Below are 21,986 nucleotides of genomic sequence, written 5' to 3'. Positions count from 1 at the left end.
GAAAACGCATACCCACGCAAAGACTGCCACCAAAGGGCACTGTACTGAAACGAAATAAAAACAAAGCTGCATCATTTTGTGTGCCACTCCCCTTGCTTCTCCCTGCTTGCACACCTACACATACCCATTCGCTGACACAGGGGCCCAGCACAAGGCTACAAGGCAGAGGGCTGGGCTCAGTGCCATGGCGGAAACGGTGCTACGACTTGGCCCTCAAGAGTACGCCCACCTCACCAATTTGAACACTAACACGACGGTGCTTATCCTCGGGCCACTGAATCACCCCGTCGCGTCCCACGAATCGATTGCGCTGCCTCCGACGAAGTTTGTGGTGGTGTCGCCGTCACAGTACTGCCTGGTTGCCAACCCGCACCGCATCGCCGTCGACCCGACCACCGGCATCGCACAGCCGGTGCGAGATGCGTATGGACAGGTGCAGGTGCGGTCTGGTGAGGAGGAGTACCGCTGGCACGTGTCGCCCTTTCCTCTCTACCCTGAGGAGGTGGTAGTGAAGATTGAAGATCTCAAAGTCCTCTCGGCGCGGGCTGCGCTAGTGATTCAGGTGCTCACCGCCTACAGCGTGCCGGCAGGTAGCGTCATCGGCTCGTCGCCCTCCCCGGCGCACCGCGAGGCTGGCGAGCGCTACCTCTTTTACGGCCCCGGTACGTATTACCCCCGCGTCGAGGAGCGCATCGAGGAGGAGGTGACAGCCCATACAGTCGAGCGTGGCTCGGCATTGTGGTGCACGACGAGCGAGACCTTCACGGACAGCGTGACCGGCCTGAAGCACTATGCCGGTGACGCGTACATGTACGTCACTGAAGGGATGCACTTTTTGCAGTCCTTCGAAAGTCTTCAGTGCGTCACGGAGGGCATCGTGCTTAGCACCGAGGAGGGGTTGCATGTGCAGCCGGCCAAGACCTATGCCGACCCCCGTACCCCATTTCGCGAGGGGGGTATCATTCGCAAGGCAGACGAGCCATTCCTGGTCACGAGCGACATGTGCGCCTGCTTTGTGCTGCACCCCTACGACAAGCTGGTGAAGACGGTGAAGCGCACGCACGTGTCGGCTGCGCAGTACGCTGTCATTCTCAACCCCGTCGGCGACGACGGCAATGTGAGCGTCGGCGCGCGCAAGATCGTCACAGACACAACCTTTTTTCTCAAGCCAGGTGAGACGCTGGAGAAAGACCACCCGCAAGCTGCATACCTACTTTGCGAGCAGGAGGCAGTGCTTGTAACAGCGCTGGGCAACTTCACCGACTCGTCGTGCACGCCGCCGGTGGAGCGCTACGACGGGGATCGATGGCTGGTGTATGGCCCCTGCTCCTTCATTCCGTCGGACCTCATGCGTGTCGTTCCCAATGCAAAGAGTGGTGCAGAGGTGCGGAGACCCTACCTGCTCAGTGAAGGGGAAGGCTTGTATGTTCGGAACAGCGTCACCGGTGTGGTGCGGTGCATCTCTGGCCCTTGCAACTACCTGCTGACCGCTGAGGAGGAGGTATGGGAAAAGCCACTCTCCGCGCAGGTGGAGCGGCACCTGACGCAGTTAATCAGCCACGCTGCCTACATTGAGCTCGTGCATGAGAGCGAGCGCAAGGTGCTGCAAGGGAAGACGGAGCGGGCGGTGCCCTACCACATTCCCTATCAAAGCGTGACGCAGCTGTACAACTACAAGACGCAGGTGACGCGTATCGTCTTTGGCCCGGATCGCGTACTCCTCGAACCTGACGAAGCCTTCACGGTGGTGTCGCTCTCCGGCTCTCCGTGGGACCCGGCGAAACCAACAAAGTGTATGCCAAAACAACCAAACTACATCACCGCTCTGCACCTCTTCCTCGGACCCTCCAACATGACAGACGTCGTGCACGTTGAGACGCGTGATCATGCGCAGCTTGCCCTGCAGCTTTGCTACGACTGGTACTTTGACGTCACCCCTGGCGACACGGAGGTCGCCAAGGAGTGCTTCAGCGTGAACGACTTTGTGGGCGACGCGTGCTCCTACATCGCGAGCCACATCCGCGCAGCCGTGGCCTCCATGCCGTTCGAGGAGTTCCACAAGAACAGCGCGCGGTGCCTACGGCGTGCTGTGTTCGATGTGAATCCCGCCACCGATGAGCCAAATGGCTTGCTTCGCTTTCCAGCAAACCACCTTGTCGTCACATCGGTGGATACGCAGGAGATGGAGGTGCTCGATGAGCGTACGCGGCAGGGGCTGCAGAAGTCCGTGAAGATGGCGATTGAGATCACCACCCACGCTCAGGAGGCTGAGGCGCAGCAGGTGGCCATGGCGCGTGAGCAGGAGGCGCGTGGGCGACTTGAACGACAGCGAATGCACGATCAGGTGGCCAACGAAGAGCAGCGACGCGTGCTGCTTGATGCGGAGAGCAACGGGCTTTCCATTGTTAGCTCCGGCAAGTCCAAGGCCATGGCAGAGGCTCTGTCCTCCGCTTCACGTATTGAGAGTGAGGCCTCGGTCGAGGCGGCCACCGTGCGGGCTGCCAAGGAGTTACTGCTCTACAACACCATGAGCGAGATGCAGCACAAGAAGAAGCAGCTACTCATCGAACAGGAGGAGAAGGTGGCGGCGATGACGCTAGACTACGAAAAAGCGCTGGAAGAGGTGCGACACACGCAGATAAGCAGGGTGATAGCAGCTCTGGGACCAGAGACGATTGCGGAGATGGCTAGGGCTGGGCCGGAGCTACAAGCAAAGCTGCTGGCAAGTCTCGGGCTGGAGGGCTACCTCGTGACGGATGGCAGCTCGCCCATCAACCTCTTCAAGGCGGCGAGCGGCCTCGTCGGCCATGTCTGAGGAGGGCGGCGACCAATACGCTACTGGCGCAGGCTAGTTACCTGTCGCATTCTTCCTCTCTTGCCGACTCTGTCCTCTTTCTGTTCTCGCGTGACTGCAAGCTTCTCATTCACTCCCTCTTCCTCCTTCGTGCGGCGACTGCCCTTCCTGCCGCCAGGAGGAGTTCTTGTGCGGCTGTGTACAGTATTGCCCATGAGCGCTTTTTCTCTACGGACAGTCGAGTATTTTTTCTCTCGCCAGCCAACCAGAAAAGGAAACATCGGTTCGTTTACGCGGATGCCGGTAGTGGAGGAAAGGGATGGATGGATGGATGGATGGGGGAGGAGGCGAAGACCTCCCTAGCTTCTCGCTTCTCCTCTCTCACCCTCAATAATCAGCCGACAGCACCTCTCCAACGCCCAGAGCCGCCTCAGTTTCAAGCGTGCGCGCCACCATCATTTCTCTTTTGTGCCTTGTCTGCCTTTGTGTGCCCTTTTATGCTTCGCCCCATTTTTTCCTTCTCTTGCGTTCTGTTGGCAGCATTTCTAGTGCGCTCCTGTGTGGCGCTCTGCGCGCTTGTTTAGTTGCTGCGGCGATGTTAAGCCTTTAGGCCCGTCTGTCTTTCTCTGTGCGCGGCTGCGTCTTGCACTCGCTGGCAAAACGGAACGAAATGCGATCATCCTCCCTTTTGAAGGATGTCGTGCTTCGCTCGACGGCTCGATGACTTGAAAGGTGAGCGAAGCAGTGGTGCGATAACACTGCCCTCTCGCTCTCTGGTCCCAACCCACATGCAGGCGCACTGCCACCTCCGCAAAATATGCGCGCATTGCCAGTCCGAAGAGAGCCTGCACATGCCTGTGGTAAACTTCTGTAGGAAAGAAGAGAAGGCTGGCAGACATCTGAGCGAACCGCCCGAGAGCGAAAGAAAACGCGCATATTGCAGGGAAAATGATCTGCAAGAGGGAGGAGAGCCGCGACGTAGGCCGGTGTATACACTGGCATTCGGTAGACGGCACTCAGACACGCAGCGGGAACAGTAATCACAGAGGGAGGAACTGCACGTGCTACTCCATCCGTTGCACTGAAACTCATTCTCTCATTCGACTCAACTCGGCAGCGCAAGAGGGTATTCTATCTATCCTAACGCGCCCTGCTCGATTCTGCTGTCCTCATTTCATCGGTTGTGTGACTCAGTCCTATACTTTTCATCGTCTACGCTTCTCCTCAATCTCACTCTTGTGCGATTCTCCTTGTCTTCTCCCAACACGCCTTGTTTTGACAATACATCGCCGCTATGAGTGTTTTGTTGCTGTCGTGTACGTCCGCTTAGCGTGCCTTCGTCGCTAGGATACCGTCATCTTGAAAAAGGGCATAACGAACAGGAAAGCCGACCGAGGGCGTTGGAACCCTGACCGTTGCGCCAGCGCTGAGCGTGCGTGTGCGTCTGTGATAGTAACGGAGACCTCAATAGCGTTGGCGCAGGAGCACGCAGACAAGCACCGTCCCAGACAGACGTGCTGTGTGTGGCTTTTGCTTCATTTCCTCGCTGGTAGCCGCTCTCTCGGGCTCCTTTTCTTTTCGTCTCCGCTTTGCGAGCGGTCGAGCCTTCTTTTTGGCTTTCTCGATCTTGACTGGACAAGGATGCTCCACTCAACCTGCCCTACCGCCAAGAACCTGACGTCGTTCGCGGCGAAGGGTACGATGCGTGGCGGCATCCCTCGCATCTACTACACCTGGATGAAGCCTGGAAGTGCAACACGCCGCCGCTTTGAGAAGATGCGCAACCCATTCGTCAACCTCGAGACCGGCACCTCGCTTTACTTCCGTGACACCCGCGACTCTGCGGAGGCTGTAGCACACGCCGCAGATAGCAAAGGACTGAAAGGCATGGACAACGGCATTGACCTCTACAACGAGTACAAGATTGTGCCAGACCTCTACCCGGAAGGCTTTCAGTGGAAGCACAAACTGAACACGGAGTATAACCAGTGGCGCTCCAACACCTGGCTGACACCGGAACTCATTCCGCAAGAACACCGCGGGAGGTTTCTTTGCAACTTCCAGCTCAACATCGTCGCGTATGATATGCGGGTGGTGAAGTTTAGCCCGAAAGACCACCGTCAGTGGATTTACTGTGTCTTGTACGTGGGTAGCGGTAAGGGTATCGCGGGCTTTGGACGCGCCGTGGCGCCGAGCACGCAGGAGGCCCGCAACGAGGCGATCCGCGAGGCCTTCTCGAACATCATCGCTGTGGACTTGGAGCAAGAAGGTCCTATGTACCCTGTCCGCATCAACGCCGATGGCGCGCGCGTGCTGCTCTACCCTGCACGGCGTATCGTAGCGAACTTCCGCGTAGCAGACATTCTCTGTGCCTTTGGCTTCCAGAATGCTGGGTGCAAAATTAACTTGAAGGCGTCGAACAACCCCAAGGCACCGACGCACACCGTCGAGGGCGTCTTCGAGGCGGTCAAGGCGCTGCGTAGCGTTAGCGAGATTGCGGCGAGCCGCGGCAAGGTGCCGCACAGCCTTGTGCACAACATATACCCGTACCTCGAGGAGATTCGCCGTCGCAAGGGTATGATGGCGATGCACCCACCCGGCAAGGACGGCATCTTCATGCCGGACCGCGTCGTGGACAACCGCATGCCGGATCATCTCAAGAAGGGCTACTACGACGACGTCTACTGGAAGGACTTCTTCGCCGGCAGCAAGGAGCAGTTGAATGAGCCGAAGATGGGTCTGCGCGGTGATGAGCTGCGAGCGCAGCTGGAGGAGTCGCAGGGGCGTGCAGCGAAGCGGTCGAAGCGGCGCACTTTAGACGACGTTCTCCAGCGACTGGGTAAGACGCCGAGGGATCTCGGCGCGCTGCAGGTGGTGAACCCGCGCCTCGATGCGAAGCTCCCAACCCATGTGAAGCGCAACTATCTTCTCCACTGAAGACAGCTGAGACCAACGAAAGAACAAGGTCAAGGGAGATGAGCCGCGGCGGGCCTGGGTGGGAAACCTGCCTTGCTGACCGGTGCGCATGCTGTTGAGTGTACGCCGGCGCAGCGCGTTGGTTGTTGAGAGAGCGATGAAGGGCTAAATCTCCGGCATGCTGGTGCTTGCAGTGGCGTAACTCTCGCTCTTTTTCTCTACCCGAGGGGATTCTGTTTGCGAATGGCTGTCACCACGTCTACGCATTGGGCACGCGCGAGAGAAAAGAGAGGCCGCCTCAACAGCGCGGCTTTTTTTTTCCGGCCTGTTCGCCTGAAGCGTGCCGTTGTGAAGGGGGAGGGGAGGAGGAGGGGCGCGTCCCATGCGTCGTCTTCGAGATACCCGCGGCTGCTGCACTCACGTGGAGAGGGCATCGAGAAAGAGGAGGGAAGCCTGTACATGGAGCGGAGCCGTTGACGTGCGCCCCTCGTTCACTTTCGCATGCGTGCGGATCTGCACTGTTGCCCAACGCTTACCAACACTCCCGAAGGGTAGGGCGCATGGATGTGTGTATGACGCCCCCGAGTATAACCAGGCCGTTTCAACTTTCCTCTTCCCCCCAATTTTGGTGCTTTTGCCTCTCTGTCGTTGACTAGAAAACATACATGGCATTGGTGAAACGAAGGCATCCAACGTGCACCTCTGTGCGGGTTCAACTTGGTGCTGCACCCCCCCCCAACACACACACACACACACCACCACTTCTCTCCTCGGCACATCACATAGCCATACGTCTCCGCACCCCTACTTTCAAGCACGCTGAGGGAGGAGGATACATCACCAGAGGCAATCCTCTGCGTTGCACCTGTCAACCGCACAGTCCCCCCTCTTCATCCCGTGGAGTGCACGGATGCCGTCAGCACGACGAAAGCTCACCGAGGCGATACGCGAAGATGAGGGCGGAGACGATGGCGAAAGTAGAGCGTCTATGGTAGCTCGAAACACCTCTAGTGCCAAGCATCAAAGCCTCGGCTCCGACCTCTTGGATAACGAGGAGTTCAAGACAAAGACATTCAAGGACCTCGGTCTGTGCCGCGAGCTATGCATGGCATGTGCCGAGGCTGGCTGGCAGCACCCGACTCGTATTCAGGCCTCCACCATCACCGTCGTCGCCGAGGGCCGCGATCTCATTGGTGTGGCGCAGACTGGGAGCGGCAAAACGGGTGCCTATGCACTGCCCCTGGTGAACTGGCTGCTGACCCAGCCGAAGACGCCGTACCTCTCCGTCCTCGTGATGGTGCCCACGCGTGAGTTGGCGCAGCAGGTGACAGCTCAGTTTTTGCTGCTGGGCCGAAGCGTGGGACTGCGTGTGGCGACGCTGGTGGGTGGTGCAGACATGGTTGAGCAGGCCTGTGAGCTGAGCAAGCGGCCGCATGTCATCGTCGGAACCCCTGGTCGTGTGAAGGACCACCTCAGCAACACGAAGGGCTTCAAGCTCGTGAAGCTGCACGCCTTGGTGCTGGACGAGGCGGACAAGATGCTCGATATGGATTACGAGAAAGAGATCGATGCCATTCTGGAGCAGCTGCCGCAGGACCGCCGCACAATGCTATTCTCCGCTACACTAAGCACCAAGGTTGACCGTCTCCAGAAAGCATCGCTTCGGGACCCGGTGCTCCTGCAGGTGCACCGCAAGAACACCACTGTGGACACGCTCAAGCAGTACTACATCTTTGCTCCGTTTGCGCAGATGCTCTCCTACCTGCATCTCTTTCTAACAAAGGAGACAGGCAACCACATCCTCATTTTTTGTCGAAGCGCTGCACTGGTGCATAGGATTACACTGGCGCTCCGCACCTTGGGGCACCGCGCGTTGCCTTTGATGGGTCGCATGGACCAAAGTAACCGCAACATTGCGCTCACCAAGTTCAAGGAGGGCAAGGTGCGGATGCTGATTTGCACCGATGTTGCGCAGCGTGGTCTGGACATACCGCACACGGACGTTGTCGTGAATTTCTCGCTGCCTGATCACGTCGAGGACTACATCCACCGCGTGGGTCGTACAGCTCGCGCTGGGGCTGAGGGCAAAGCCGTTAACCTCATTAGCCAGTACGACATTGTGCTGCTGCAGAAGATTGAGCAGCAAACGGGCGTCAAGTGCGTCGAGTACCCCTCCCTCCCGGAGAGCGAGGTGCAGCTGGTGCTTCAGCGTGTTGAGGATGCAGAGCAGGAAGCCATACGCGAAATCCGCGAGGATGCTGGGGAGAGGAACTTGGAGAAAGAGTCGCGGCAGCTGACGACAGCGCGGAAAGGCAAGCGAGACCGTGGCGACACTGACATGGGCTACGATGATGCCAAGCACGGTACGAGCGACTTTGCAACGCTGCGCATGCGTCGCGAACACGAGTCCATCTTCGAGATGACTAAAAAGGAACAACACAGGTCTCTGTGGGCGAAACGACGGGAGGCAAAGAAGCACGCGAAATCTCGATAGCTTCCATCAAAGAAGTGGGCAGATGAAGAGAGCGATGTGTGTGTGGGCTATGTCTACCGGCACCCAGAAACGACCTCGCTTCGCTCTTCTTGTTCATCACAATGACCCTTCATCTCGCGTACTGGCAGTAGCAGAATGAGGGCATATGCGCTTTGCGTTCTGCCTTTTGTCCTCTTCCCTATCTCATGGAGACAACCGCTACCCTTCCTGCTGTCAATACTGCTGCCCTTGCTCCTCCTGCTGCTGCTGCCACCGGCGCATTCTTCTCCTTTTCCTCCTCTATAGGTGCCAGCACGATAGCATGTGAAGGGAGGGGGTGCATGACCATCGGTTCGTGTCGCAATCCGGAGGGGAGAAATGGCAACTGAGACTTTTGAGGGAGGAGCCGGCGACTGTGCGTAAGTGGTCGTTAAGACGAGTAAAACCAAACGGAAAGGCGCGCTGTTTTTTCTTTTGTTTTAATTTTCCTGACTGTGCTCGTCAAGTTCTGCCATGCCGCTGTAGTGGTACAGTCGTTGCATCACCGCGGCAGGACTGTAGAAGCACCCGAGGCAGACAGAATGAGCCGGAAGTGCAACACCAGAAAGCAAAACAGCGGGAAGAATAACACCAGCAAACCAACCCGCTGGCATGAGGAGGAGACGGACACACATGTGTGTCCACACACATTCGTACATGGGCATGGGCGTGCAAATAGACTCGGTGCGACACAGTGCAGGCTTGGCTGGGCCTCTGCGGCACTCTATGCGGTTCACCAGTGAAGTGCACACTGTCGCTTGCTGTGTGCACTTCCAGAGAGCCCCGCTTTTGGTTCTCCATTGTGCCTGTGCTTTTCACCCTGACTGAACCCACCAGGTTTGAGAAGACAGGCTAGGGGCCGATAGTATCAGCGCTTGGCCACCGCACTAACGCGTATCCATGCTTACCGTCACGATGACTCGCAGCACCCGGCATGTTTCGCCTTGTGGCCTCTTCCCCTTTCCCATGCACATCTTTCTCAGTTCCCTCTATTTCATTCTCGTTGCTTCCCTAGAAGCAGGCGTAGATCATACGCGTAGCAGCACACGAACGCCGACTTACCCACGCGCAGATTTGGTTAGACCTCCTCAGGCGACACTGCTGCTGCTGCTGCTGCCAGCAAGTGCTCACCGTGTGTCTTTTCCTCCTCGTTCATGTCGGTGACGGCACCTACGGCGTCGTCGCTGGGGGCCCCCAGCGACGACGCCGCAACTGCTGCTGAGGAGCAGTTCAGGAAGAAACGCCGTCGCATTCGTCATCACCGATGCAAGGCCGAACGAGAGGCTGCTGCAAACGGTGCCGATAAGGAGCCGCACGACGAGCTCGCCGAGGCGGTAGAGGATGACGATGACGTGAGTGTTGTGAAAGAGATGCAGGCGGCATCGACCAAGCGTTCTGAGAAGCGACGCCGTGAGGACAACAGCGACGACGGCAACGAGGTGGACGCGGATGCGACGGCATCGAGTGCGCATCAGTATCATTCCCCAAAGCGTGCCACAGTCACGAGAGGCGAAAAGTTGTCCCCCTCCGCTTCCACGTCGTTCGCTGCGTCGTCATCGCCGGCCGACCCCACAGACGCGAGCATGGCGCAGCGTAGCAAGGAGCTAGTCAAAACCATTCCTGTCGTCACGGACTACAAGTCACTACGCTTGAATGCCCACATAGTGTCTGCTCTGGAGCAGGAGTTCAAGTTCACGGAGCTGACCCCGATTCAGTCTCGCTGCATTCCTGCTGCGCTGCAGGGTCGCGATCTCCTCGCCGAGGCAAAGACCGGCGCCGGTAAGACGCTGGCGTTTTTGATTCCAATTGTCGAGATTGTCTGCCGCTCTGGCTTCCGCCCCAGCAACGGCACGGCGGCCATCATCATCGGCCCCACCCGTGAGCTCTGCCTGCAGATCGAGGGTGTGTTGCTGAAGCTGCTGAAGCACTTTAACGGCTCTGTGACATTTTTGTGCTGCATTGGTGGCCAGAGTCGCAACCAGGAGGGCTTCAAGCTTGCCAACGGCGTCATGATCGTGGTCGCCTCCCCTGGCCGCCTGCTGGACCACTTGAAGTTGACGGCGGACTGGCACACGAAGAACCTTCTGCTGCTTGCCGTTGACGAGGCCGATCGTGTGCTCGACAACGGCTTTGAGGAAGACATGCGCGAGATCGTGGCGTTGCTGCCCAAAAACCGACAGACGTTTTTATTCTCTGCCACGCAGACGACGCGTGTCGAGCAGCTCGCGCGTATTTCGTTTCACAAGACGCCGGTCTTTATCTCCATGAAGAGCAAGAAGGACAAGGCCACCGTGGACACATTGGAGCAGGGCTACGTTGTGTGCGCCAGCGAGCAGCGCCTTCTCGTGCTGTACCACTTTGTGAGGAAGAACCTGAAGAAGAAGATTATTGTCTTCTTCAGCAGCCGCAACAGTGTCAGCTTCCACTGCGAGCTGTTCAACTATATAGACGTGCCGTGCATCGCCTTTCACGGCAAGCAAAAGCAGCATCAGCGCTCCGCGACGTACATGCAGTTTTGCAACGCCCCAAGTGGCGTGCTCTTCACGACCGATGTCGCGGCACGTGGCCTCGACATTCCCGAGGTAGACTGGATTGTGCAGTTCGATCCCCCGGATGATCCAGTAAAGTATGTACACCGTGTCGGGCGAACCGCGCGTGCTGGGCGCTGCGGTAACGCGCTCATGTTTCTGCTGCCGCAGGAGGAACTGTTCCTCAGATACCTCTATGATGACGCTAACGTGAGGGTGAACGAGTACACGTTTGATGTGGCAAAAATAAAGGGGAATGTGCAGGATCAGCTAGAGCAGCTGGTGAGCTCCAACTACTACCTGCGCACGTCGGCGCGGCAGGCGTATGAGGGCTACTTGCTGAGCTACAGCAGTTGCCAGCTGAAGAACGTATTCAACATCCAAAGCCTTGACCTCGCTGCGGTGGCGCGCGGATTCGCGCTGTGTGAGCCGCCTCCGATCAAGATGGACCTCTCCCAGTCCGCCGCTCACATGAGTAAGAAGTCGCGACACGAGTTTCGCGCCATGCGCCACGCTAAGGATATTAAACGACGCAACGTGAACGAGAAGTCAATGAACAAGCGACATCAAAACATTAGTGGCGAGTGGTGAGCAGGGTGGAGAGGTTGAGAGTGAAGAGCTGCAGAGTGTGCTTTCTTCCCCATTGTGTGATCTTGTTCGTTGTACTCTTTGGGCCTTTGTACACACATGCTCCCACGGCTTTCCGGTGCGGTTTCTCTGCACACGGCCTTTTTCTTCTCCCTTTTTCCCATTCAGGGAGCTCACGCGATACCGCACCCAAGAAGACGCTCGAGAGAGAGAGAGAGAGAGGGCGGATTCACTCAGGAGAGGCGAAGATCGCTTTAAAGACGTTTAAAAAGAGACATACGTAAACCGTAACTTCACACGGTCACACACACACACACACGCACACACACGCTTATGCATGCGTGTGTGTGCGTGTGTGTGTGTGTGACCGTGTGGGGAGGGGGGCATGGGGTGTGCTAGGAGGAAGCTCAAGGCAAAAATGAGAGGCGTAAAGCTGGGAGAGGAGATGGTGACTTCTCTCACTGCGCAGCTGCAGTAGTGGTGGTGTCGACTTTCGTGCAGAGTGGGGTGATGGAGCAGCTGGGCTGATTGTACTTCTCGCTGTGCTATCCGACAGTGATGCGCACTTCTATCCGCTTGTCTCTCTTCCTCTTCTTTTCATTTTTTCTCGAGCACGTTCTTCTCGGCTAGCGGGCATAAACGAAACACACGAAACAAAGCCGCCAGAGAAAGAGGTGCGTGTAGCCGGCGCAGGTGTGAGCGGAAGGCAGAGAAGAGAGAAGGGGAAAAAAGCACGAGAAGAAGCGAGTGGGGTGGTGCTGCCCGCCCCTTTCATACCTCTGAGGCCCTCCTCATTACCCCACTCCCCCGAGGCACGCCCATACAGACATAGAGGCACCGCCTTTCACACTTTACATAGATACGAATCACAAGGAAGTGACGCCGTTGGTGGCTGCGTGTCTGTGTGCTCGCGTTCCTGCGCCGGTGGTGCCTCCATGCCCTCAAGTACTGTGTTACCTCGATAGGCTGTCTTTCCACCTGGCCAGCGCCTGCGTGACATACACCCGCATCACGGACGCACTTCAAATGGTTTAGAGTTGTCCCCCGTATCCTTACCACAACATACGCGATCTCTTTGCAGAGCCTACGAACAGTGGAGGGACCGTGTTACCTGCTTCGTCGAGGTTGTCTCGTATCGACAGTGAGGCCTAGAGTCAGTCTGCTCTTCCCCCTTCTTGTTCGCTTATGGGAAGGTGCGGTCCCAGTCTAGCTGCACCACCGCCGCTGCCGCCTCCTATCGTCCCCTTGAACGAGGTCACCGCTTTCCCCTCTACTGGCCCTACTTCACGTTCTCTCCGCAGTCCTCGCCGCGCCAAAGGCCAGCATGAGATGGAAGCAGAGGACGCCGCCCAGAGTCCCCCACGCAAAAAGCGAGGGGTTGCGGCAGCGGTACCGACGGGCCGGGACAAGATGACTGTTGCTGCGGTGGTCAACGTGCCGCCGTCGCTCTCCTCTTCCTTTCCTGTGCCTCCCAAGTCGTGCGAACTCCATACTACAGCAAAGTTGCGACCCGGGTCGAAGCGAGGTCGCGCCGATAAGAGGCAGAGCTCAATGGACGGTAACTGCCAGAGGAGCAGTCGACACCACACTGAGACAACATTAGAGGACACCGCCGCACCTGCCTCCTCCACACCCTCCACGAGGACCAGGACGAATCTGACGCTGATGTACAACTTTGAATCACCGCCTCTTCCTAGTCCGCCTTGTCGCAACTGGCAGGACGCGACGGCCTCTCCGGCGTCCCTTGTGGGGTCGATAGCGACCCCCGCTCGTCGCAACGGTCTTGTGCTTACCTCTACTCCACCTTTTATACGAGAGGAGCGGGCTAGGGCCGCCGAGGGTGACGCTGCGACTCACACCCCATCAGCGTCGGTGAGCACGCCAATGCGTCTGGTTCGAGTCGCGCGTGGGCTGCTGTCACCGGCCAGTACGACCATCCGACGACGTCTTACTCACCTCCGGCGGTCTGCGGTGGGCGCAACTAGGTTCGGGCAAGGGCTGCAACGACAGCAGCAGACCGCCGCCAGCAGTGCTTCCCCTCCCTTGTCATCGCCATGGGGACGACTGAGCACAATCATGCCTGCCAGTCATTCTTTCCCCTCCTGCATGGGGGAGGGCAGTTATGGCGATAATGCTTCGGTGAAAGCAGTGTCAAGGCGCAGCGGTCTTGCATCATCATCCGAGCCCCTTTCCGATGCGGTCGAGCTGTCTTCCATTCCGGCCAACCAACGATTCTCGGTGTCAGTGTCTGATACGTGGCGGCGCGGCGGCCATGACGCCGAGCTCCCTGAGCTTCTCCGTCCCACCATCCAGCTTGGCTCGGTTGTACTCGACGACAGTAGTGGTGACGCTATCACCACGTCGTTGTCTCGCCGGTCCTCTCCGACTGTTACGGCCGTAGACGAGGTGCGCGGGGTCTCACGGCTTCAGCGACGTCGCAGAGTGGATGATGATCTAAGGGCGATGAGTGGCCGTGGTGACACTGCAGCTCTTTGTGGGCCATACGATGTGCGGTTTGCACAGGTGTCCTCACTGAGCGAGTCTCTGGCGGATATTGTGTCTTCCTCACGCAGTACTGCACACTCGAGCTTGACATCCGCCACCGCAACTTCTGCACCGGGCGCCGCCGGACAGGCCCGGATCTCTTCTGCTGGACGTGACCGCGCAGGAGATACGGAGAACGAGTGCCTGCCACGCCGCAGTGCCACCATGGTGGACCTCAACCTCTCTTCCATCCTGCCGGATGAGGAGGAGTTAGCCATACGGCGGCGGCTTCAGCGCAGCCGAAACTGTCAAGCGCCGCACGCTCAACGCGATCGCGATATCCATGGGGCCAATGTGGCGGCGCTAGAGCCGGTGCGACGGCACCCAGTAGCGACTCGTGCGTGTGCCAGCAACGTCATGGAGCTATTCGTGACCAATGCCCCACCACTTGCGCCTCTGGGTCAGCAGCTGCCACTGCGGCCGGAGGTGAGGCGCCTCGCATCATCACGGTGCGCATCTGGTAACTCTGCGTCAGGCGCTGGCGGAATGGCTGCAGTCGCTTCTGAGCATCAAAGCCCCGCCTCGCATGCACACGCGGCACGTGTGTGGCCACCGGAACCGCGGCACCCATTCACGTCGCCCATGTCGTCGGTGTCTTCGTGGCGCACCGTGGCGCTTGTGTCCCGACGCACTGTTGCTCTCCTGTCAGCGCTGGTGTGCGTGTGGTGTGTGGTGGCAGTAGTGTCGCCCCTTGTGGCACTGCAGCCTCGCTACGCTTTCTCCGCAGTGGCACGCGTCGACTCGGCCGCCGCTGAGACACATTTTGTGCAAATACATACGAACTCAGTCGCAGAGTTGCAAGCACTGTACCAGATTGCACCCGCCTCGCTCAGCGCGGACGCGGTGATGCGGCTGCACCATCGGACACTCAGTGAGGGGGTGGAGCGACTGGAGAGGGCGACGCAGCACCTGGTGTCCGATGACAGCGCACCGCCGTTGCGGCGCCTGTTCTACTTGCGAGCGATGATTCGAGCCTATCTTGTCATGTCACGGAACTGCGAGCTGTACGCGCGTAGCCGCGACGGAAGTCGATGGCGGCGCTATGTCGTCTATCCCCTCGCGGATATGAAGCGCTACGGTGTGCATCGATTCGGCACCTTTGTAGGTTCATCTACTCTCAACCCCGGCGCTGCGGCTGCGTGGTGGGACCGAGTGTGGACTACTGTGATGTGCAGTGCCCAGTCTGAGGTGCTAGCGTGCCCCTCTGTGTTGTACGTCGAGGAGGCTATGGCCCGTGACGCTGCACAGTTTATGTACACGGACGTCAACGAAGCATACGAGTCTCCACAGCGGAAGCGCAAGCTGAAGGAGTGGCGAATGTGCCTGCACCGTGACTGGAGGAGCGAGGTGTACCTGGAGACGCTGCTAAGCTACATTCGGAGCGGCGTACAGGGGTTGACACGGGACTACAACAGGTAATGTGAAAAGGAAAAGGGGTACTGGCAGGATGTACCCGCTGCGCAGCTGCCGCATCTCAGGGTGAAGAAGAGGAGGAGACTCGCTCCTCTTCTTCACGCAGAGGGGATGGGCATCCTGCTGAAGCGAAGTCTGCTTCTCTGTCTGCGTGCGTTTGTGTGTACATTGAGCTGTTCTGCTTGTTGACAACATCGCACTGAATCCGTGGAGGAGCAGTAAGACAATTGCAGACGTGGTGACATCACTTGACCGAAAGAGAGGAGACGGTGTTGTGCGACCACATCTGTGTTGGTGAGTTGGTGGTGACGGGTGGTCTCCATGGCCAGTGATGTGCTGCAGTCACCGCTCAAAAGGGGAGCATACCCACACACAACTCATCCGAGTGCGTTTGCATGAGGGCGATCAAGCCAATCAAAATATATCCGCACTCGCATCAAGCATTAGGAGGTCAAGGTGGAAACATGCACCGGTGATACCCACGGCGCCCTACGACCTCCCCGATAACCCACCCGGCCCGTCATACACCAGGCGCACAAATGCGCCGGCTTTTGCTCCCAGTCTCCGTCTTTTCGCTCCTTTTCGCGTTCTTTCGAGTTTACAGCCCGGCGTACGTGTTCTTGCGCGAAACGCAGCGCTCCGCGGCGACTGCACCTGTCCCCGCGCGGGGCGTATATTCGTTTCTGCCATTCCATCATACCTTCTCTTTCTTCCTCGCTACACGATTGTCGTCGCCTTCCCACGTCACGGTTCGGCGAGAGAGCGAGGTGATTGACGAAACACCGCTCCTTCTTTTTCCCATTGTGCCTCCTTCGTGCGCATGTGAGCATGTGCCTCTGCGCGCCGCCAATGTATTTTTACTTGCCGCCACTTGACACCCCTTGATAACGGGGGACGCCACGACCAATGGCACCAGGGTGCAGTGTCCACTCTGTGGGGAGGCCAAGCAGCCCCTGTCTCTGCCAGTGCCAAGTCGCTTCTGGTGATGAGAGGGTCAGGCAGCAATGACGTAGCAAAGTCCGTGCGATTTCGTCGCTGCTGATGTCGGCGGGCCTGTCCTAGGCTGCGTGGCGTCGAACCGACCTGCAGCACTGCACACGTGTGTATCATGCACATGCTAGGCTAGGTGCCAGCGTGACTCGAACGTATCTCACCCGGCCCTCGCTGCCCACTGGTGTGGGGCGCCTGCACTACTGCGCGCGATGCACCAGGTGGCGACCGGCCCAATGGGAGCGGCTGCGAGGCGATGTGGGGAGCGGGTGGACAGAACTCGAGGCAGGCGCCGTGCTCCGATGACCGAGTCGGCGCGGTGCTGTACCTCGCGTGTCTACGGCCGCTTCGCGCCACGCGACGGACCTGTGAGTAGCTGGAGGCAGAGTGGAGTTGAGCCCATGTTGTATGGCAGAGAGTAGGCATGCGGAAAAATGCGAAACTTCCAGGAGGCTTTCATATTTTGGCGCTACTCGATGGTTCTATTTCGAACTTTCCTTACTCTCTTCTTTGTCTTGTTTTCTCCACTTTGGTTTTTCGTTTTGTCTCTCAGCTGTTGGTTTTTAAGGATTTCTGCCTCCCTGGCTGGCATTAAACAGCCTAGGCCTGCACACACAGCGACCGCTCCAGCACGCACCTTTACACGCACTTCTTTTACGCCCAACTCCCTGTATAGGGGGGAAGCTCTCAACCAAACACAGCAGCTCGTCGTCGTTGCGTGTCGTTATTACCCCCTCTCTCTTCGTGTATGTGCTCCTACTCGTGACATTTCTGCTCTAAAGCGTCCGCAAAGAGTAAAACGGAAGTCTTCACACACAAACGAAACAGAGACGCAGGAGAAGCGCCTCCGTCTCTCCCTCCCTCTCTCTCTGCCGAATTGGCGGTGCCGCGCTTTCTGACCGTCTCCCTCTCTCTTTGGCTCCACTTTTGTGCTCATGCTTGGCGTATTTCACGCATTTTGCGTCGTGTCCCCCCTTTTCTTTCCTCTTTTATTTCTCCGATTCTTCTTGTCCCTTCCCCCCCCCCCCCCCCCTTGAGTAACGTGGGATGATTCCGGGGTGTGTAGCTGACGACATCAAACACCACCATTACCCCCACCCCCCACCACTACACATACTGGTGCGATCCTCCTGATTCTCTTTTTATGTTCCTCGCCTAGTGCTTTTAGCATTGTGGTTGTGTGCTTTGCTTTCTCTGCCTGTGCGACTGCACACTGATATTGCCTTGACAACAGTCTTCACAGTTTCACACAGCAAGCAACACGCTACGACAGAGGCGCTTGTTTCCTCCACGTACACGAAGACCAGAGGGTGACAACTACGTAAGGCGGAGTCGCAACAAGGAAGGTTGAGGCAGCCTAGAAGGAGCAATTCAGACAGAGAAGTGATGTGGAGGAGCTTCCTCCGCAAGAAGAAAGAAGAATGACAGCCGACTTTTCCATCTCATGCAGCACAAATGAAGAGACATTTTTGCCGGTGATTCGTGTGGTAGTGCTCGGGGACGCAAAGGTGGGCAAGACAGCGTTGCTTCGGCAGTACATCCACCATGAGAGCCCTTCTTCATCAAGTAGCATTGGTTCAACGCTGCTCGATTCTTACACGCACGTCGAGTACTGTGGCACGCAGCCATATCGGCTCATATTTACGGATTGCAGCAGCTCCCCGTCCTTTCGCGAGCACCGTGCAGCATATCTGGCCAGGTGCAACTTAGTTATTCTTGTCTACTCGGTGCGTCGTCGTAAGACACTGTTGAATTTGCACCGCTGGATGGAGGAGGTCGTGGAGGCACGTGGCTCCACAGAGCCGGAGCCTGCCTCCACAACCGGCGACTTTACTGAGGTACCCATATTTATTGTAGGGACACACTACGGAGAACAGGGTGCATTGAAGGCGGCGAACCCGACAAGCACGGACGAGGCGGAAAGCGTCACGGCAGATTGCCTCCATTCCGTCGGCTATTTCATTGACAGAGATGACGCAGAAGCTGAGGTGGGGCTACAGACGAATGCGGCGCAGACACAGAAGGCTCAACAGCATCGGCAGCGACGGAGGGAAAAGGAGAAGCACTCTCCTCTCGTCTTCCAGAACTTCTTCCAAAAACTTTTCAACATCAATGCAGACGACAAGGGCACTGACGCCGCCACCAAGGGGAAGGCGACATCGGCCGGAGTGGCGTCTCATCAGCACCATCAGTCAGCATCTCCTGTGCATAGCAACGGTGACCTCCCGCTGCCAACCTCCACTTTGCTGGCCCCGCAGCTCCGAAGCAACATCGCCAATGATAACACCAAGTTGAGCGGCGCCACATCGGCGCTGAGTGTACCCCCCGGCGCATCGGCGCGCTTGCCACTTTTTCAGCTTTCTAACAGAGATGGCAAGGCGGTAAGTATGGCGGTGCGCGCTTCTCTCTCACTACACCTTTGGCTTCAGCGACAGGAGGACAACATTCCGTGGTTATCACTGGTGCATACTCCGCTCAGCAGCAGTGCGACTGGCTTGAAGCCAGCAGTTACTGCTCTACAAGTTGCTTCAGTTCAAGCAAGCAGCGGCGGTTTAGATGAGGCCACCGGCGTTGCTACTGAGAAGACTACCGAGCGGCTGCCGGTGCCGCCCGTGGCTCTGCACGCGTGCACTATCTCAGCTACCTCGCATACGTCCCACTTTACCGAGTGCTCTACTGCGTCCCTCATGCCGCCCATGGCCGCATTGTACAGTGTCAGCCTCAGTGGCTTCGGCGGCGGTAACAGCAAGTCAGCGAAGAACCCGCCTTTCAGGGAGAGTCCCGGTGGTTCCTGTGTGGTGCAGACGGCCGACAGCTCGCTTTTGGCTGTGCAGCAGGCGCCGCAGGTCCCCAACACAACACACCCGCAGCATAAGAAAGCATGCTCCTGCAGTGGGGACGGCGGCAGTGAAGTTGCTGTCGGTGCGGAAAACGAGGTAAATACGACTGGCCAGAAGTCCCACGGCAAAGTCTGTAGCCCGGCCCTTGAGCACCCCAACGAAGAGACAGGGGATGGACCCCCGCGGCCCTCCCTCGCTAGCTACTCACCGTGTGGAGTGAGAGAGAGAGAGGGTTTGATGCACTGTGACGGCCAGCAGGCACCGCTGCCGAGAACGGCCGAGCTAGCGCTCTCATCTGGGGTAGGTGGCACGGCGGCCTTCGATGCATCGATGCAGGTGAGGAAGCTCATGCCGATGAAGACGGCCGTCTGCTTTTTGCCACCGACCACACACAGTGCAGCAGCGCCTAACACGGTCAGCGGAGAGACCAACGGTGGCGCATCGAATGTGGCTAGTGTGCCAACTGCTTGCTTGCCCAGCAGCGCGCATGATACGGTAGACGGCCATTTCTGGGCCACCTCCGGCCCCATGATGGAAGACGGCGCGTCGCCCGTATCAAAGACCCCCGGCGTCGCTACGAGGCCACTCGGAGACACTGTCGCAGGCGGTCGTATCGCTGCCACTTCTCTGCTGCCGACGTCAGGGGTAGAGGGGGCGGTCGCTATGAAGGAAGGTGATATGCCCGGGACTGAGTGCTGCGGCAACCGACCGACAAAGGGGTCTAAGTCTGTCAAGACATTTCCCCTGGAGTGCGAGCCCGATAGTGGCCTCAGCCCGTCTCCTGTGTCACGGCACAATGGTGAAGATGGCTGTGCTGTGGGTTCAGCAGTGTGCAGGCAGCCTGTGGACCCCTTAACGTTTCCAGTACCCGCAACCAGTGACTGCATCAATGCCCCATTCGGTGCAATGTTGTCCCTGCGAGACGACAGCGTGTCCTCCTCAAGGTCTCAACATGCAAACCTGACCCCAACCGCAGCAGTAACCAATAATGAACCCGCCAACACCGATCCACTGGGGAAGCCAACACGAGATCGAGAGCCTACCAAGCTCTCTCTGCCGCCATCGCGCACGACGGAGAGGCGCAAGCATGCGAAATCGTTGTCACGGCCCCTCCCATCGAAGCGAGGCGGCAAGGCGCGGTCACAAAATGCGAAGACCTTTAAGCAGCGAGGCACGTTTGATACTTCGCGCCGCAGACATGCCAGGCAGCAGGAACAGAAAGAAAAGTTAAGCCACTGCGATGCGGACTTCTGCGGCGTCATTTAGGTCGTGTTCTTTCTCCGCCTCCGAGAGGGAATGACTGTTGTGTGCCTCAAGGAGAGCGTCGCGGCTGACACCTCTTCAGCAGATGCTTTCACGTTGCTGAAGCAAATCATTGACTGGCATCCCCGATCTTCCGAAGCACATCAACGGCAAGGCCCCCTCTCTCTCTCCCCCACCCCACACATACCAGATAAATAGCCGTAGACCCCACCAAGGTTTGTGTGCGTTCTCTTTCTCCGCCCCCATGCCTCAGCAGTGTCCCCGCGCATGTGACTTTCCTGTTACCTGTTTTTTTTTTTCCATCTCCTTCTCTCCCTCTGATTGTTGTGCTTCTTTCGTCTCTCTCTCTCTCTCTCTGCGCGTGCGTGCGTGCATGTGTGTCTTGAGTGTGTCTTGTACGGCAACGCATGTGGAAGTGCGTACGTCTTTCGTTTTGCGGAGTCGAAGAGCACCAAAAAAAACGACGGAGGGAGTGACGTAGGAGGCGGGGGCGAAAAGCCACGGATGGAAAAGGGACTGAGAGGATGGCAAGCACCTTTACACAGATGCATTTGTACTTTTCTTGCTCTACTGCCGGATACTTTCTCACTGGTTCGGAGTGGTGGGTTTGCCCCCTTTCCTTCTCTCGTATTGCTCGTCCCCGTCCACCCTGGAGCGCATACGCGCGCCTTTCTCCTTTTTTCTTTATGCCCTCCCTCCTGCAGGCATCTTCGCAATTTTGCGTCTCTCGGTACGCTATTTATTCCTTCTACCTCTTTCATTTCTGTTTCTCCATCTTGGCTGAGGTGTTCTCCAGTCTTTCAGCGTTTTTCATCGGTGCCCCGTCTTCTCTTTCTCGCCCTTTCTCACCGTGTGTGTGTGTGTTCCACTTATGTCTTGTGTTTCGGTACTTTTTCACACACCCTCTTTCCGTTGCTTTTTTTTCTTTTCTTCTTCGCTGGTGTTGATCCATGCGTGTTTCCCTCACCTCTGACTGGCGGTGCTGTTGGTTTGCTTTCGACTGTTTTGCACGCACCCACCCCCATTTCTCTCTCTTAATGTTCATCTTCCCCCTTTCTTTCCCCTAAGCCTTCAAATGAATGCTATCATCTGCGTCTCCTTACAGTGGCACTCTTTTCTCTAATTCCCACCGCTTTAGTTGCTGTTGTTTTCGTGCGCTTGTGTGTGTGTGTGTTTGGCTTTCCATTTGCCTTTCCGTGTCGGTGGACACCATGGCATTCTCTCTCTGCCCTTCTCCTTTCCTTCTCTCCTCTTGCAAGGCCGTTCTCCCTTTCTCGGTCGCACTTTTTTACTTTCTTTGTGGTCCCCTTTCCATTCTCTTTGTTGCTTGGGGAATTCTCGGGCGTGCTGCTACCCCTGTTGCTGGCGACTATTCCCACGACTACTGAAGCTGTACTGCTTCGAGTAGAGTACTTATAATGTGTAATCATCGACCTTGTACATCCCTGTTCATGTACAACCAGCGGTTCATACATGCGTGTGCGTGTGGTGAGGCCCCACTGCGTGTTCGCTCGCTTTCTAGAGTACATTGGCAGCGAGTTTCCTAATTGTTCTACTTTGTGTCATTGGGTCGTGCCTGCGTCCTTGGGTGCACCTGC

The 21,986-nt window shown here is 57.5% G+C and overlaps 6 protein-coding genes across 6 annotated transcripts; all 6 read left to right on the top strand.

The window, feature by feature from the left end:
* Nucleotides 1-184: 184 nt before the first annotated feature.
* LBRM_35_2060 (conserved hypothetical protein) lies at nt 185-2,815 on the top strand (the record flags this gene model as incomplete). The annotated part of the gene is made up of 1 exon (XM_001568776.1): nt 185-2,815. The coding sequence occupies one exon, from the start codon at nt 185-187 to the stop codon at nt 2,813-2,815; it is 2,631 nt and encodes an 876-aa protein (XP_001568826.1).
* Nucleotides 2,816-4,435: 1,620 nt separating this feature from the next.
* LBRM_35_2050 (conserved hypothetical protein) lies at nt 4,436-5,731 on the top strand (the record flags this gene model as incomplete). Its single annotated transcript, XM_001568775.2, has 1 exon — nt 4,436-5,731. One exon carries the CDS (start codon nt 4,436-4,438, stop codon nt 5,729-5,731), a length of 1,296 nt encoding a protein of 431 aa, XP_001568825.2.
* Nucleotides 5,732-6,620: 889 nt separating this feature from the next.
* LBRM_35_2040 (putative DEAD box RNA helicase) lies at nt 6,621-8,204 on the top strand (the record flags this gene model as incomplete). Its single annotated transcript, XM_001568774.1, has 1 exon — nt 6,621-8,204. The coding sequence occupies one exon, from the start codon at nt 6,621-6,623 to the stop codon at nt 8,202-8,204; it is 1,584 nt and encodes a 527-aa protein (XP_001568824.1).
* Nucleotides 8,205-9,376: 1,172 nt separating this feature from the next.
* LBRM_35_2030 (putative DEAD box RNA helicase) lies at nt 9,377-11,341 on the top strand (the record flags this gene model as incomplete). Its single annotated transcript, XM_001568773.2, has 1 exon — nt 9,377-11,341. One exon carries the CDS (start codon nt 9,377-9,379, stop codon nt 11,339-11,341), a length of 1,965 nt encoding a protein of 654 aa, XP_001568823.1.
* A 1,326-nt stretch (nt 11,342-12,667) lies between these two features.
* Nucleotides 12,668-15,301, top strand: LBRM_35_2020 (conserved hypothetical protein; the record flags this gene model as incomplete). The annotated part of the gene is made up of 1 exon (XM_001568772.2): nt 12,668-15,301. One exon carries the CDS (start codon nt 12,668-12,670, stop codon nt 15,299-15,301), a length of 2,634 nt encoding a protein of 877 aa, XP_001568822.2.
* Nucleotides 15,302-17,706: 2,405 nt separating this feature from the next.
* On the top strand, nt 17,707-20,391 carry LBRM_35_2010 (putative ras-like small GTPases; the record flags this gene model as incomplete). Its single annotated transcript, XM_001568771.2, has 1 exon — nt 17,707-20,391. The coding sequence occupies one exon, from the start codon at nt 17,707-17,709 to the stop codon at nt 20,389-20,391; it is 2,685 nt and encodes an 894-aa protein (XP_001568821.2).
* Between the last annotated feature and the right edge of the window lie 1,595 nt (nt 20,392-21,986).

Source organism: Leishmania braziliensis, chromosome 36, assembly GCF_000002845.2.
Source record: "Leishmania braziliensis MHOM/BR/75/M2904 complete genome, chromosome 36".
NCBI lineage: Eukaryota > Euglenozoa > Kinetoplastea > Trypanosomatida > Trypanosomatidae > Leishmania > Leishmania braziliensis.
The sequence above is the reverse complement of the archived record's forward strand: the minus strand, read 5'-3'. Positions and strand labels throughout refer to the sequence as shown.